The sequence below is a fragment of the Myotis myotis genome, unplaced genomic scaffold (genome assembly GCF_014108235.1).
Source record: "Myotis myotis isolate mMyoMyo1 unplaced genomic scaffold, mMyoMyo1.p scaffold_m19_p_17, whole genome shotgun sequence".
Lineage (NCBI taxonomy): Eukaryota > Metazoa > Chordata > Mammalia > Chiroptera > Vespertilionidae > Myotis > Myotis myotis.
This window is the reverse complement of record NW_023416321.1, coordinates 14,840,020-14,857,526: the sequence shown is the minus strand read 5'-3', so window position 1 is coordinate 14,857,526 and position 17,507 is coordinate 14,840,020. Positions and strand designations below refer to the sequence as shown.

Genomic DNA, 17,507 nt, shown 5'->3' with positions numbered 1-17,507 from the left:
TTGAATGTTTTCTGCAGCGAATCCCCCAGTGCACTAGGTCCTGGGCTGTGATCTTGTGGAGAGAAACGGCTGCAGAGGTCAGAATGCCAGGAAAGCAAATGGTCATTCCTGAGGCCAGCGCTGGGGGTGGAGACTGGAGTTCCCGCCTAAAGGAGACATGACTGGGACAGGGCCAGAGCCTGATGTGACCCTGAAAAGCTGGGCCTCTTCCTTCATTCCTCCCTGCCCCATCTTCTCCTTCCCATTTGTTCAACACCTTCTCTGGCAAACACAAAAGATGAAGGGTGGGGTGAGATCGCCACTTTCTTATCCTTTATCAGATAATCAAGTGACAGTTTCCTTATTGGTTGTGGGGCCCAGGAGATATTGGGGAAATGTTAAAGAAGTTTCAAAGATTGCCCTAGCTAGTTTGCTCAGTGGATAGAGCATCGGTCTGTGGACTGAAGGGTCCTGTGTTCGATTCTGATCAAGGGCATATGCCTGGGTTCCGGGCTCCATCCCCAGTAGGGGGTGTGCAGGAGGCAGCCAATCAATGATTCTCTCCCATCATTGATGTTTCTACCTCTCTTTCTCCCCTCCTTTCTGAAATAAATAAAAATATATTTAAAAAAAAGTTTCAAAGATTGTTGAAGAAACATAAGTCAATCTGTATGTATGTTTTCAGTTCTCTGTTTCTGTGTGTGTTTGGGTTTCATAGCCATTGAAACATTTGTTCAAAGCCGTGTTTGGCCAATTTCTAGCTGGGTAACCTTGGGTAAATTACCTAACCTTTCTGTGCTTTGGTTTTTTCCTTTTAGAAGAACTATAGTTCTTGGATTCAGCTGTGTATTAAAAAAGGAAAAGTGAGTTTTGAACAGTGGCAGTATTGCAGCCAATGAGGTTTATCTGAGGCACAATTATTGCTAATTGAAAAATAAAATAAAATAAGATAAAATAAAAAAGGAAAAGTGCCTGGCCTGTGTCACTCAGTGGTTGAGTGTTGACCCATGAATCAGGAGGCACAGGCCTGGGTTGCTTCGATCCCCAGTAGGGGGCGTGCAGGAGGCAGCCAATTGATGATTCTCTCTCATCATTGATGTTTCTATGTCTATCTCCCTCTCCCTCACTCTGAAATCAATGAAATAAAATAAAATAAAATATTTTTTTTAAAAAAGGAAAAAGTATGCAAAGTTCCTAGACCAGAGTCTGGCATGCAGTGGTCACTCACGGGGGTAGTGGTCGCCTACCTCTTGGCCTGCTCTGTCTTTCCCTCTCCTAACTCACCGTGCTCAGCTCTACCTCTGTGCCTTAGCTCCTGCAGCCATCTGTTACCCCCATGAAGTGGGGGCGTAATAAACTAATTTCCTAGGGTCTTAATCTCCTCAGGGATTCAAAGAGGTTTCCAGCATCTTGGAGGTAGTAACCAAGTGGCTGGTTTTGTAGCAGGGAGGGGATGAAGGAGGTGGCAAGGCAGGCTGGTGCTAAACAGATGGGGAGCTTGTGGGCAGGAAGGGCTAGGCCTTCTTGTTTGGCAATGACTGCCCCTCCCCTTTTTCTAACCCCCCTCAAATATAGCCTTTAAAAGGTTAACACTGAAGTATGTAATAAATGCAAGAACTCAGTCACCTTGTAAAAATGGAGCTGTTAGAGTTATAATTCCATTGTCCTTTGATCCCCCTCTCCTCCAATTTTACCTTGTTGTCACTGTCATCCTTTTGCTGTTTTCATTTTGGTTACACTGCCCCTTTGTGACATGTCCTCTTTAAGAATGCCCAGATGGTATCATCTGCAATGGCTGGGAAGATGCCGCCCAGCCCTGAGCCCCTCCTAATCAATCCTACACAGGACTAATGAACTTCCAGAAGCCTTTCCAGAAGCTTTCATTTCACACTTTCTCCCTTCTCTGCAGTTTTACAAGTCAAGATTTACAAAGGCCTAATACATATACTGTCCTGTCCTGTCCCTGCATTCCCTGTGATTGATGAAATAAACATTCAAACCTGTGGAGAATTTTTATCAGACTTTAATTGAGCCAAAACTAATGACAATTGCTGGGAAGCAAGATCTCAAATGCTCCAGAGAATGACAGTTTTGCTTATGCATTTAAAATTAAGCAGGGAAGCAAGAAAGATTACATAAGGGTGGGAGAAACCAAGGCGTGGATTGGATTACAGGGGCGATTTTCAACCAGTGTGCCTCGGCACTCTGGTGTGCCGCAAGAATTTTTAAAATGTGCAATACCTGACTATTTATTTAGTCAGGGGTACTGACCTCTTTCCCCTTAGAATCTAAGGTTCTCAACTTCCCTAATGCCGCGACCCTTTAATACAGTTCCTCATGTTGTGGTGACCCCCAACCATAAAGTTATTTTCGTTGCTACTTCATAACTGTAATTTTGCTACTGTTATGAATCGTAATGTAAATATCTGATATGCAGGATGTATTTTCATTGTTCGTGATCCACAGGTTGAGAACCGCTGCCCGGGATGGTCAAATAAAAAAAAAAAATGACAACAGCCAACACTACAATAACTGTAAGGTGTGAATGAATCAAAATTATACCCAGTTTTTTTGTTAGATCAGCAAAAAATATATTGTTTTGATGTGCCGCAGAATTTTATTAATTAGTTTATGTGTCATGAGATGAAAAAGGTTGAAAATTGCTACATTACAGGATAGTTAACAAGAATATGTGCTTTCCTTGCAGTTAAGCTTATTTTAAAGGTTTGTTAACCTAGATGCACAGGGGTATTAACCTAGGGAGGGAAGGAGGGAGAGAGCGAGATAGAGAGAGATAGATAGAGAGAGAGAGAGAGAGATGGAAGGAGAGAGGGAGAGAGGTGATAGAGACACATCCATTGGGTGCCTCCCACACATGTCCTGACTAGGCCCGGGTTTGAATCTGCAACCCAGCTACTTGCCCTTGGCCCTTGACCTTGAATCAAACTCAAGACCCTTTGGTGTGCAGGCTGAGGCTCTACCACTGAGCTACCAGCCAGGGCAGGAATTGGAGTTTATGATCAGATCACCCTGTAAGGTTACTTTGGGTAGAACCCCTTTTTGTCCACACCTGTTAGTGGCCAATCTTGTCTCTATCACTAGAGTGTAAGCCCTCTGAGGCCAGACCCTGTGGCCTGCACAGCATCTATATCGCCATGGTCTCTCTGGCTCATGCAGAGCACACAATGTGAATGAGGTGAATAAACGCCTGCCCTGTGGAGTGAATAAGAATCCTGTCCTTGTCTATTTGAACAAGGGAGGCCCTTGAAGGGTCTGCTGCTGGCCAGCACTCAGACCAGCAATTGAGGGCTTTTTTTGCTGGGGATGCTTGGCCCTCCCTATGAGAGGAGAGGGGTAGTTCAGTGGTCAGGGCCCAGGCACTGGATTCAGATCCTTGCTCAGCCTCTTACTATGTGTGATCATGGACCAGTAATTGAACCCTTTTGAGCTTTCTTCACCTATAAAATGCAGCAACACCAGTCCCTACCTCTAGGGCTTTAGTGAGAATCCATAAGGGTGTTCAGACTTTTATGGGGTTCTAGGTTCACATGGGTTTGGATATTGAATTAGGAAAGATAAAGGAGGAAGACTTGTCAGCAGCCCTGAAAAATAACCTGGTGGAGGGATTTTGCGTGTGTGTGGAAACTGCCTGGGGAGGGGAGGCGGTGGTATTATGAAACTTTACCTCTCACGAGTTAAAGGCTGCCACTCGTGTGTTCCCTTTGCCCCTCCCACCATCTATCCCTGAGCCCTCCCGAGTTTAATAGCAAATATTAGAATATGGTAGAAAAAGACCAATTAAAACGGTCACGGATGGAGCAGACACCCGTCACGGGGAGGTCCGGGCTGCAGCGCGCATATTTCCACGCCCACTCCCCCGCTGCGGGGCTGCTGATTGGCACGCGCGTCGTGACGTCACCCGCGGGTTTTAAGGGCGAGTCCCGGGGACCGCGGGGCAGTGCGGGCGCGCTGGAGCCGGGCGGGGAGGTCGGCGCGACTGCTCGGGTGGCTGGCCCGGAGGGTCGCCGCGGGAGAGCCGTGGACGGAGGTAAAGGGGCTGAACGGGCCGTGCCGAGGCGGCCCCGATGCGGGGCCTGGGGAGCTGGAGTCCGCGATCAGCGGAAGGCTGGCCCCGGAGCGTCGCGGGGCGTTGGGGAAGGGGTCTCCGTGTAAGGAGGGGTCGCTGTCAGCCGCCTGGGGACGTGGAGGGTGGGTGGGAGCGGGCCTCCATCTCCCGTCTCAGCGCCGGCACCCTAACTCTTAATTTGCGGGCGCTGTCCGACCTGCCCCTTCCCGCCAGGCTTACCGCCTGGGGAGTAGGGGTTGTGGCGTCTGTTACGGCACCACTAGCGGGAGAAGAGGCGCTGGATCCGGGCCTCACCCCCCACTTCAGTGTCCCGGGACCGGGGGATTATCTAGGTCTCATCGCCCTCGTTAGCGCCCCAGGGAGAGGGGAGCGGCTTTGTTACACCTGCAGCTGCTTAAGGAAAAAAAAAAAAAAAAAAAAGGAATTTTAACAAGGAAGCTGACTCAGGAAAAGATCAAGAAGTTGCACATTTCATGTTGGTTAAACCTCTTCTCCTGTTTTCTCTCATGACCTTTCCTTGTTTAGATAACCCAGCTGTGGTCTCCGGAGTCTGCGATTGCAAGGCCACCTTTGCGCCTCTACTGTGAGCCCCAACACCCACACCTTCGCTGGAGCTCACCATGGGGAACCACCTGACAGAGATGGCGCCCACCCCCTCCTTCTTGCCCCATTTCCAGGCCCTGCACGTGGTGGTCATCGGGCTGGACTCAGCTGGAAAGACCTCCCTCCTTTACCGACTCAAGTTCAAGGAGTTTGTCCAGAGCGTCCCCACCAAAGGCTTCAACATGGAGAAGATCCGGGTGGCCCTGGGAGGGTCGCGCGGCATCACCTTCCAAGTGTGGGATGTGGGCGGGCAGGAGAAGCTGCGGCCGCTGTGGCGCTCCTACACCCGCCGGACTGACGGGCTGGTGTTTGTGGTGGACGCTGCGGAGGCCGAGCGGCTGGAGGAGGCTAAGGTGGAGCTGCACCGGATCAGCCGGGCCTCTGACAACCAGGGTGTGCCCGTGTTGGTGCTGGCCAACAAGCAGGACCAGCCCGGGGCGCTGAGCTCTGCTGAGGTGGAGAAGAGGCTGGCAGTCCGAGAGCTGGCTGCTGCCACGCTCACCCACGTGCAGGCCTGCAGCGCGGTGGACGGGGTGGGTCTGCAGCCCGGCCTTGAGCGCCTGTATGAGATGATCCTCAAGAGGAAAAAAGCTGCCCGGGGCAGCAAGAAGAGACGGTGACTCCAGCCCCCCCCCCCCCCCCCTCACAGTAGGGTCTTTATACTTGGACAGCCAGGCAGAGCCTGTGGCCCCTCACTCAGCCCCAGGGTGCAGGACCTGCCCACCTAAATGAAGGACGGAGGCACCCGCACCGGGCGACCTGCTTTGGTGTGGTACTGGGGAGGGGGATGTGAGATGGGTTGTCTCCTCACACCTCCCCTATCCTCACCTCTAGACACGGGGCTGCAGAACTGAGGCTTCAGTATAAACTGCAAATCTACCTCGACCTTGTTTCGTGTTTTTCTCTGGCTTTTTTATTAGATGTGTTTTAGGGCAAAGGAAAGTTACTTGGAGGATGCATTTGGTATGGGGTACTGTCTCCCCATCTCCCAACGGGGGAGTCCCCCCAGGCTGCTTTTCTAGGGATGCCAGTGTCTGTGTGAAAGTGCCGAGAACCTCTCCCCACATTTGTAGATCCACTGCCATTTTGTAAGCTATGTGTGTGTCCTCTGTATTAACTATTTTTTAGCATTTGTAAGTTATTAAAGACTGATGATACTGTACCTCTAACCTTGGTCTGGCATTATTTTTCTCCTTTACCTAGTCCAACATTTCTATATGGGTGGGGTTTGGGGGCAGGGGTGGGGTTTGAGGGTGGGTGGTGAGAATAATTTATCTTGAAGTTGAATTTGCCAAGCAAGCACTTTTCTTTTTTTTTTTTTTAAATATATTTTATTGATTTTTTACAGAGAGGAAGGGAGAGAGAGAGAGAGAGTTAGAAACATCGATGAGAGAGAAACATCGATCAGCCGCCTCCTGCACATCTCCTGCTGGGGATGTGCCCGCAACCCAGGTACATGCCCTTGACCGGAATCGAACCTGGGACCTTTCAGTCCGCAGGCTGACGCTCTATCCACTGAGCCAAACCGGTTTCGGCAACAAGCACTTTTCTAAAAATTAGAGTTGAACTGCTCCCCCAAGCTATTGCCTAATCTGCATGTTTTTTCGGGGGTGGGGGGTGTTCCTTCTCCTTTCTTTAACTTTCCTCCCCTCCCCTCATCCTGTGGCTCTTCCTTGTCCCTGATACCATCTGGTCTTGAAGATTTAACTTCAAGAGTTGCTGGTTGGAGTCCGTTCCTAGGTTTTTACCCTTGAGGACACATCCTTAGGTCTATACTGTATAGGTAAATCCTCCAAGAGGCATTCTGTCCCATTCTCCCCTCTCCCCAGCATTCAGGTTGGTCTGGTTTCCCTCCCTTATCCCCCCTTCCCCGCCCTGGGGGGATGCTGTGAGAACGGAAAGTAATTCCTGGCCTAACGCCACCTCAGGGTGCTCAGCCTGCTGACTGTGCTTGCTTACTGGCAGCTATGGTAGCGGCTGGAGCTGGGGAAGCCTGGGCTGGATTGAGCCAGCCTGGCTCTGTGACTAAACCATTAGTCTCCTAGCTCTGGGGATGATAGCTATTCCCAGGAGAAGGAGCAGTAGCAGCAGCTGTTCATGCCTGCTGGGAGTGAGGACTGCTGGACACCCACCCCCAACCCTCTGGGAGAGGAGGGGGAAGGCCACGAATGTCAGCAGTGGTAGGAAGACTAAAATGCTAACATTGTGAGGCCTGAGTACCCTGGCCCTTCCTCACCAGCATCAGGGCCAGCTGTGTCTGAGATAACAGAACAAACAACCTCCTAATAGGTGAGAGTAAAAACCCAGCACAGTTCTTTCCAGTCCCCAGCCCCCAGTCACACTCCCAACCTTTGTGCTTGCATGGGATCTCCTGAGCAGGCCCCTGCCCCACAATCAGAGAAAGGGCCCTGGAGAGGGAGAGAAGGTGCTGGCAACCCTGCCCTGGGGAGCCTTCCTAAAGAATTGCTTCTTCCTAGCCAGGCTAGCAGAAGCCAAGTTTTGTGCTGAGTCTGGCCAGTTTAGATGTGTTCCCTCCCCTCCCCACCCCCATCCCCGTGGCTGGTAGCACAGGGGTGAGTGTGCATTGATCCGGAAGGGTGCCCAGTGTGCATCAGAGCTGGGGCCTACTTGACAGAGCTGCTGGGCTGGTTCTGCTGGGGACACGTGCTACCTGGCCACCCTCTACCCATGCCTGTGATTCATGGCTCCCAGTCCTCACCACAGCCCTCTTCTGCAGCCCAGGAACAGGCTGGGGCAAAACTAGCTAGAAGATCTGTTCGGCCCAGCCGGCGTGGCTCACTCAGGGTTTGATTCCCGGTCAAGGGCACATGCCCGGGTTGCGGACTCGATCCCCCTTAGGGGGCGTGCAGGAGGCAGTTGATTAATGATTCTCCCTCATTATTGATGTTTCTATCTCTCCCTCTCCTTTCCTCTCTGAAATCAATAAAAAAATATATTTTAAAAAATCTGCTCTGCTGGGCAATCTCTCCTCCCTACTCCATCCCAAATTTGGCTCTTTTGTCTCAAAATCTCCAAGGACCTGTGTGTTTTTAAAAATATATATTTTATTGATTTTTTTTGCAGAGAAGAAGGGAGAAGGACAGAGAGTCAGAAACGTGGATCAGCTGCCTCCTGCATACCCCCTACTGGGGATGTGCCTGCAACCAAGGTACATGCCCTTGACCGGAATCAAACCTGGGACCCCTCAGTCCGCAGGCCGACGCTCTATCCACTGAGCCAAACCAGCCAGGGCAAGGACTTGTTTTCTCCAGTTCTGGTCACCTGGGGGACCGAGGTCTCTGGATTTGGGAGAAGGATATATGAATAGGTGCTCCCCCCCCGCCCCCCCAGCAAAGGGGCCTCCAAGGTGCCAGCTTTGGGTTCTGGCTCTGCCCTCCCTCCCTATCTGGTTAGGACCATCTTCTCTCCCAGGGCAGGCTCTAGCCTGGGGCCATGGTCCACAGAAGACCAAGGAATATCCCAACTCTTCCCCACAACCGGTTGGCCAGCTGATGGGGGTGGTGCAAGTGAGAGTGAGATAGAGAAGCCAGTGGTTTTGAAGGGGTTGTGGGGAGAGGGCAGCACTGGGGAATTCTAATTAGAAAGCTACGTCTGGCTGGGTGTGGGTGGCGAGTTTGGGAGAATCTTGCCTTGGTCCCTCCTGCCTAGGCATTCTTCCTGTTGCGCTTTTGGGCTAACGGTTTGAGTGAGGATAGGCTCAGGATTGGGGGTGGGTTGTTGGTCCCTTGTTTCAGTTTTGTTATTCTTTTTAAAAATATATTTTATTGATTTTTTACAGAGAGGAAGGGAGAGGGATAGAGAGTTAGAAACATCGATGAGAGAGAAACATCGATCAGCTGCCTCCTTCACACTCCCCACTGGGGATGTGCCCGCAACCAAGGTACATGCCCTTGACCGGAATCTAACCTGGGACCCTTGAGTCTACAGGCCAACGCTCTACCCACTGAGCCAAACCGGCTAGGGCTAGTTTTGTTATTAAATAGACTTCCTTTGACCCCTGAGATGGATGCTGAGGGAGAGGCTCCTGAAGGCAGAGGATCTCTGGGGGCCGGGAGTGATGGGCAGGGCCCGGCTGCCTGTGGGGTGAAGCTGAAGGAAACCAGTGATTCCAGATTTGGGGCCCCCTTCTGAGCTGCCCTCCCCCACCTCACCTCATACAAGTTGGGTTGTAAAATCCAGATGGAGGGCACGTTCCCTGGGGACTCTGCCCTTTCCTGAGCCCCTCCTCATTCGGGCAAAGATGGCAGTGGTCCCCTTCCCATGCCCTCTCCAGTTCTCCTGTGCTGCACTTGCTTAAGGAAGAGAAAAGGCAAAGAGGAAGGAAGCAAGGTCCCTAAGTCCCAGAGGGGGCATGACTTGCCCAAGGACACAGGACTCCTTAGTGGTACATCCAGATCCTTCCTCCCAGGCCGGCTCTTTGTGCCCCTGGCACAGACAACAGGAGCTAGGAGCTAAGCGGCATCTCAGCGCTCTGACCTCCCCTTCCCTCCCTCCTTCCCCGCCTTGATTAGACTAAGGGCCGGCTTTCCGCTCCCCGACTCCCCTTCCTGAGGAGTGGCCCTTTTATCTCTGAAGCCCAGTACAGCTCTGGCCTCAAATCTGGCCAGAAGTCCCCACCCTCCTTTCACACTGTCATTCCAAGTCCTTGTTGAGACGGACAACTTCACTGGGGCCTGGGAAGCACTGAATTCCGAAGAAGCACTGAGGGTGCTCAGGACAGCCTGTTCTCCACCGCAGGCAGGCCGTTCTGGACGGAGGCCAGTGGGAGGAGGGCTGAATGAAGGCAGTAAGGGAGGCCCAGGCCAGCACGGGGCTAAGGGGTAAGCAGTCTGCAGCCATACATCATTTCCAAGGCCATCTGCTGGCCCCCGGCCGGGGAGTTGGTGGGAGGGTGTTTTAGGACCTGCTCCCTAGCTAAGCCGGGGGCGGGGGGGGGGGGGGGGGGGGGCGGGGGTGTTTTCCTTCCTTCCTTCCTTTTTCAATTTTTTTTTTGGTTACTTTTCTCCCACTCCCTCACCTGCTTACCAAAGTCATGGGTCTTTGTTGGGGAAGCAGTTTAGAAACTTTGAAAATGGAGAACCCCATAATGTAAACTTCACGGCTAGCTAAACATTTGAACAGGTTCTTACATAGAATTTTTCAGATTTTTTTTTTTTTGCATAGACATAAAAAGTATGCATATACCACACACGTGGGATTATATGACATATGGTCATACAGTTTTGCTTTTTCTCTTTTTAAAAACAATTTTTAAAATCCTCACTTGAGGATATGTTTGTTTATTTACTTAGTATTGATTTTAGAGAGTGGAAGGGAGAGAGAGAGAGAGAGAGAGAGAGAGAGAGAGAGAGAGAGAAACATCCATGTGAGAGAGAAACATTGCCAACCCAGGTTGAACTGAAAGCTAGGTATGAACTAGAACCTGCAACCTTTCTGGTGTACAGGACAATGTTCCAACCAACCCAGCCACCTGGCCAGGGCTTTCCGCACCCCCCCCCCCCCAAAAAAAACCAAAACTATGAGAGAGAGTTTGTTAAGAAAGTCACAGAGGTAGAAGAAGTGAAGTGCAGAAGAAATGGGCTCAGGAAACAAGTTACAGAGGCAAAAGAAGGGGCCCTTGGAGTTTAGGAGAGAAAAAGGCAACACGCCTGGGGGGAGTGGAGGGGACAGGAGCAGCGCCATGTGCTCCTGAGAGGGACAGCCTGCTTTTCTCATTAATGAATCTTGGGCATTATTCAACGTCAGGGCAAATGGATTTCCCTCGTTCTTTTTGATGACTACACGAGATTCCATTGTGTGAACGCGCCATCATTTATTAATTAAATCCAGAGTGTCCACGGTAATGAACTTCCTAGCACGTATTTCTTTGTACACTTGTGGGGAGATACCCTTTCAGAGAAATTTCTAGAAGTGGAATGGTCGTCAAAGGGTATATGTATTTCAAGTGTTCACAGACAGTGCAAAGTGCGTGTTTGTGTAGAGACGGTTTGGGCGGGAGAGAGAAATTTAATCCAGCCTCCGCATCACCAGATTTCAAGGCCTCTTCCCACGGAGGGGCCTGTCGTGTGGGGTGGACATTCTAGCGCTCTTGCTTTTGTTTTCTTTTGGTAAGAAAACAAAACCACCAGCAAGCTGGCAGAAGATCTGCAGGCCTGGGGAGTGAGTTGGGCTGATTTTACTGGGCCTGGGGACTGAGCCCCACCCGGGGCTGCCTGGCTGCTGGCGGAGGTGGGCAGATGGCGAGGACTCCCAAGCACCGGGCTTCGCTTCTCGCAGAAGGCAGGCAGAGTGGGCGAAACTACTCCTAAAATAAATCCCCAGGACGTGGCTCAGAGAGGGCGTCAGGCTGGGACTAGGAGTGCGCGCTGTGAAGGGAACGTGGGGACAGATCTGGAGCCTGAAGGAGGGCAGCTGTAGGCCCTGGACCTCCTTCGGGGGACCCTGACTCCTCTAGTGGGGACCCCCACCACCTGCTACAGAATCCGGGGACAGGAAGCAGAAGCCTGAAGTGTCAGAAACCTCAGCCACGTGGGCCTGTCTGGGGCTCCACCTCTCATCAGTTCATTCAGGCTCCTGGCCTAATCCTGGGTCCAAGCCCCTTCCGATGGGGTGGTGGGAGGTGGGGAGGCAGGAGGGTTCCTCTCTTTAGCACCTCCCGCCCCGCCATTAGATCTGGTGAAGGGATTGGTGGGGGAGGGTAGGAATGACCGCCGGGTTTTAAAGATTGCGGAAAGTGAGGTTTTGTGCTTTTGATTGTATTTGTTTTTACAAGATTATCCATTGCTTTTCACTCCAGATGCTGACTCTTATCCTTAGGGAGAGAGAAGGCAGAACCGCTTAATCACTCGCTGGCTCCGGCACTCTGCCATCTCTGATGGGAGAGGAACAGGGGAGCCACCAGAATGACCAGGCGGCACTTCGGGACGTAACCCACAAAGCAAGACTTGGCTCTGCCACCAACTTCTGTGACCTCGACCAAGCCACTCCTACTCCCCTGGCCGCAGGTTACCCTGTTGTAAAGTGAGGGGGTTGAGCAAACAATATCAGATCTTTTCTGCTTCATTTGCATTTAGTTATTTATTTTTTGTTTTTCTGTGTTGTTGTTTTTTTCCCCCTCTTCTTTCTTTTTTTCTGGTTCACTTTCTATGGTTTTCAGGACAAGGTGAGTGTGAGGGACTCATTAATGATCTCTCTCCCTTCATCTTGTCATTCTCTGAAATGACCTTGTTTGTGTTTTGTTTTTAAGTTTGTTTACTGTCTGCTTTCACCTCTGGGCTATGCTTTTTAGGAGGACAGCACTCATCCATTTTGTTCACCATTGTATCACCAATGTGTGCGGCAGGCACACAGGAGGTGTTCAACTCATATCTGTGGAGTGTGGGATGTCCAATCAAGAATTGAAGGGTTGGGGTGCCATCTCAATAAAGAAGTGGTTTTAGTCTATAAATGCTGATAGCACTCGGGAAAGAAGCTATCAAGTAGGTTGGAGAGTTTATCTGGGAAGGCTTCCTGGAGGAGGTGAGGAAAAGAAGCAGATTTACTTGGAGAACCGTGGGCTTCAGAGTACTTTCTTTACCCTGCCTGCTGCTCAGGAGGAAAGACTTGAGTCTGAGGCTTAACACACTCAGTTTCATTCCTCCCTCTCCAGTAATTAATTACCTGGCCTGAGACGGTCCCTAGAGTCTGTTTACCACTACCCTCCCTCAGCTCCTCCCAAGGTTACCCAAGGATTGGCACTCTCTGCCTCCCACTGCAGAGGAGTCCAGTGTGGAACAGGTATTGGGAAGGGATTCCCAAGATTTAGACCTGAGCAGCCCCGCATGGCAGCCACCAGCCACATGTGGCGACTGAGCAGGGACTAGGTGGCTGAACTGAACTGAAACACACTGTGTGAAATGCACAATAGAGTTTGAAGACTTAGGACAACAACAACAAAAAAATGTAAACTATCTCATTCATAAATTTTGTAGGTATATTCATACTTTTTAATATAGATATGTTGAGATGAAATATTTTTAACATATTGAGTTAAATAAAATACTTTATAATGTGGCTACCAGAGACCCCGAAATGACACATGTGGTTCACATTCTATTTCTGTTGACAATGCAAGCCCAGATATCTGGAGAACGGAGCGTTATGGGTAAAAGAATGGGAAGTCCATCATTCTTCTTTTCTTCTAAAATCAGAAGAGAAACAGGTCAAACTGCAGCAGCCTGGAAGGAGGGGAGATGACTAGAAGGACTGAAAAACCTGACAGATCTGCATACTTTCCTTCCTGAAAAGCTTTCTGAGCAGGTGAAGACTTTGCATATCTTGAATTATCCAGAAAGATCTTATCAAACTAGGATTCTCTATTTTTCTAGCTTCATTCAGAGTATTTTCCCTCTATAAACAGCAATTTAACTGTGTATTTGATGATCAGCCCAGATACCTGGAATCCACAACAAATTTTTAACATGATATTATCCAGTAGTTTCTGATCATTCCTAGACTGCTGTGATAGTAGCAATAGTGTGGATAGACTGAGGTTTCACCATCTTGCCCTTCCCTGCTGCCTTCCTCTGCCCTGCACCCCACTCAGAGGTGCTGGAGCAGAGAGAAGGCTCAGGCAGGTAAGCCTGAGGGGGAAGAGGCCAGCTGGGGTTCTGGATAATCTACAAACTGGATTATTTTCTCCTGAGTTTGCACCTACATAAGTAGGTGGCCTATATGCAGACAGAATGCACTGGGATGAACCATGAGGAATCAGGTTAACGAGAGAGAGAGAGAGAGAGAGAGAGAGAGAGAGAATCCCGAAATAAAATTTTTTACCTACTTATCTCCCATCCAGAGCGTTAATTCAATCAGTCTGACACTGTAGGCACTGGAGTTCAGGTGCAATTTGTACACAAAGGCCTCCTAGATGAGGCAGGAATTCAGGGGGCACATGATTTATTGAGGGCAAAGTCTCAGAGAAGGGGAGCAGGATGGGCAGGGGAAGAGCAAAGATGAGCTCCTACCCCTGGAGTCTAATCTTGGTGTGATCCTGTGGGGCAGCTCTGGATGGAGAACGGAACCCAGAAAGGATCCCTCCAGAGACAGGGAGGCTGGTGTGTGTCCTCAGCAGCCAGCTAGTTGGCTGCTGCTTGTTCAAGTCTCCAGAGAAGGGGCAGCCAGCGGCCTGGGAAACAACACTCAGCCAGTCCAGGGACCTGGGTGGGGCATGGAGGGCATCCTCTCAGGGTGTGGCCCGAGAAGACAAGAGCCGCTGACCTGATTGCCGTGCTTGTTTGGCAATCCAGGCCTCTCACTACTCTCACTCTTGGCCTCAGCCTCAGCCTCAGCCTCAGCCCTTATCTGTCTCTCCTTGTTCCTCCTGCCATCTATCTCTTTGTCCCTGGTTCCCGCCTTTGATCTAAATCTCTCTTTTCTGCAGGTTTATCTGAAATTCAGGATAAAGTCCTGAGTTTCTTCCAGAGCCTCCAGGAAGCTGGGCTACTGTTGACCTCTTCCCTTGCCAATGGGCCAGTTGAGCCCCATGCTCCCTTAGGCAGAAAGCGCTGGTGTCCCAGGAGACATTTGACTCAAACCCCTTCTCTTACGCTCTCCCTTAACTGGGTGTATCCATCCTCACCTCCTCTGGTGGAGAAAGGACAGTTCAGGAGACACTCACTCTCAAGGCTTGACTGAAACATCAGTGGTTGCATTCTCTGAAAGGGAAGGGTGGGATCTAGGCTGGCTTCCTTAGAAACATCAGCTTAGAAAAGACACCTCCTTTCCCTGCCCCTCCCGAGTTCAAACAGGGACTGGGGGAGAGGAAGAGATGACTGTTTCCACCCAAAGGCTGGGGGATGATTGAACTGACCTCTGAACCTTCCTTTTCTCTGGCATAGCCCTGTTTGTAGCAAAAGAGAGAAAAAAAGCGTTCTCTGAGGCCATTTGGCTGCTCTTTTAGGCCCCAAATGACACCAAGGGCCCAGTGTCACGCCCTCCACATCTCCCTGTTCTTCACATGTGGCTTTCTTGTGGTAGATCTCCCCCCCATGCACACACACACGCACAAACACACATAAACACACACAAATTGCTGTTGAAACCAGAGCTGCTGGCCCCAGGGAGGGGAGTGAGGAAGCAACTGTGGACAGGTGTGGGTGGCTGCATACCTTTCCTGCTGGGAGGTGACACTTCCACTACACCTCCTCAGGTTTCACCTGAGCCTCACCCTCACCTTGGTCCCGTGTGGTCAGTGTAAACAGGAGAAGCTGAGCTGGCTCACTGCCAATGAGGAAAAATATTATTTTTATTATTTTTATTTAAAAAAAATATATTTTTATTGATTTCAGAGAGGAAGGGAGAGGGAGAGACAGATAGAAACACCAATAATGAGAGAGCATCATTGACCAGCTGCCTCCTGCACCTCCCTCCCCCGCACTGGGGATTGAGCCCACAACCCAGGAATATGCCCTTGACCGGAATCAAACCTGGAACCGAACCCAGAACCTTCAGTCCACAGGCTGATGCTCTATCCACTGAGCCAAACTGGCTAGGGCTTATTATTATTGATTTTTAGAGAGGGGGAGAGAGAGAGAGAGAGAGAGGAATATTGATCAGTTACTTCCAGTATGTGCCTATCTAGGGATTGAACTGAAACCTAGGTATATGTCCTGACCAGTAATCCATTGCCACTGAGCCACCCAGCCAGGGCAAGGAAAGCATTCTTTTTTTTGAGAGTTCTTTATTCTTTTAAAATGTTTTTATTGATTTTGGAGAGGAAGGGAGAGGGAGAGACAGACAGAGACATTAATGATGAGAGAGAATCATTGATCAGCTGCCTTCTGCACGCCCCCCACTGGGATGGAGCCCGCAACCCGGGCATGTGCCCTTGACCAGAATCGAACCCAGCACCCTTCAGTCCACAGGACGATACTCTATCCACCCAGCCAAACCAGCTAGGGCAAGGAAAGCCTTCTTACCAGGCCTTTGAACTGTCTGCAGATCAATTCTCTCAAGGACCAAATCTGGGGGAAACTCATCTTAAAGATCAGTGGCAGGAACTGGGCCTAGTTGCTGGGTGAACCTCAGTGAGGATTGGGAAGCACGCATTCTCCCTGATGTATCGGCTAAAGGCAGGTGTGGGGCAAGGATAAAGTTTGGTCTGGAGCAGGGAAAGTGACCCTGGAGGACGGAAACATTTGGCACTTCTGAATCAGAGGAAGAGATGGCCTGATTGGACATGCCACCCCCGTTAGGCCGGGCCGGGCCTGTAATTGCTGTAATTCGTTGATGAATGCAATTTGCAGCTGGCTTCTCTCCCTGTGACAGGCTTCAATTAGAGCTGCCAGCGGATCTGGAATGGGAGGGGGAGCTGAGATATTGTTTCCAACTGCTTCTCTTAGTCCAGCGGTTCTCAACCTGTGGGCCGCGACCCCTTTGGCGGTCGAAAGACCCTTTCACAGAGGTCGCCTAAGACCATCCTGCCTATCAGATATTTACATTACGATTCATAACAGTAGCAACATTACAGTTATGAAGTAGCAACGAAAATAATTTTATGGCTGGGTCACAACATGAGGAACTGTATTTAAAGGGCCAGAAGGTTGAGAACCACTGGCTTAGTCCCTTCTCGGCTCTCTGCCCTGCCCCAAACAAGAGGATTTTTATTTTTTTTTAAGGCTAATTGTCCCTCCTAACCCTGAACTTACCCCCAGAGATACAATTTCAGAGCAAGTGGTATCGGAGTGGAGAGGGAGAAAGGTATAAAATAAAGGATGCCTTCCTTCAGGCTGGTCTGGGATGCTTTAAAACTCAACCATGCTCAATATAATTTAGTGTTCTCTCACTTATTTTAGAACTTCTAGAAGTCCTATAGGAAAGAAGACTTTTGAGCCAAACTACTTATTTATAACTTGTAGTCTCCTTTGCATCTCATCAAAGGAAGAAATACAAGGCAGAATAATGGAAAGGAGAGAGAAAAAGTAAGTTTTTCATAGATATACATTCATTTTAATTTCGAAAGACTGTAGGGACACTAGATTCATTTAGTTCAATGGTTTTCAAACTCTTCTTAAAAAAAAAAAAAAAAAGCAATGGTGCCCTAACCGGTTTGGCTCAGTGGATAGAGTGTCGGCCTGTGGACTGAAGGGTCCCAGGTTTGATTCCAGTCAAGGGCATGTACCTTGGTTTCGGGCACATCCCCAGTAGGGGATGTGCAGGAGGCAGCTGATCGATGTTTCTCTCTCATCCGATGTTTCTGACTCTCTATCCCTCTCCCTTCCTCTCTGTAAAAAATCAATAAAATATATTAAAAAAAAAAAAAAAGCAATGGTGCCCTCGCTTGTGCAGCCCAGTTGGTTGAGTGTTGTTCCATGTACCGATTCCTGGTCAGGGCACATGCCCAGGTGGTGGGCTCAGTCCCCTGTTGGGATGCATGTGGAAGGCAACCGATTGATGTTTCTCTCTCACATTGATGTTTCTCTCTCCCTTCCTATCTCTCTAAAATCAAATAAAAAAACATTTTAAGAAATGTTCCTCCCATTTTAAAAAAGTGATGGGGGAAAAAAGCAACAGGAATGTTTCTTCAAACAAAATCTAACATAGAAGTTCAATGTGTAAAACAAGTCACAACTGATTCAGTTAACGTAGAACTGGAGACTTTGAATCTCCCGGACTGTCCTCCTACTACCTCTTGTCTCTGTGGTCTCCCTATGATATCTGTAAGGTTCAGTTAGGGAGATCAACTCCTCCCAGTTTGTCCGGTTTTAGCATTGCAACTCCTGAACCCCAAGAAGTCGGCAGTAACCAGGCAAATCAGGACAGTTGAGTTGGTTGCCCTACA

General features: G+C 49.8%; 1 protein-coding gene and 1 pseudogene across 1 annotated transcript; both read left to right on the top strand.

The window, feature by feature from the left end:
• The first annotated feature begins 845 nt into the window (after window positions 1-845).
• On the top strand, window positions 846-929 carry LOC118672600 (annotated as a pseudogene).
• A 2,950-nt stretch (window positions 930-3,879) lies between these two features.
• ARL4D (ADP ribosylation factor like GTPase 4D) lies at window positions 3,880-5,838 on the top strand. The gene is made up of 2 exons (XM_036341909.1): window positions 3,880-4,027; window positions 4,592-5,838. The coding sequence occupies exon 2, from the start codon at window positions 4,687-4,689 to the stop codon at window positions 5,287-5,289; it is 603 nt and encodes a 200-aa protein (XP_036197802.1). The 5' UTR covers window positions 3,880-4,027; window positions 4,592-4,686; the 3' UTR covers window positions 5,290-5,838.
• The last annotated feature ends 11,669 nt before the right edge of the window (window positions 5,839-17,507 follow it).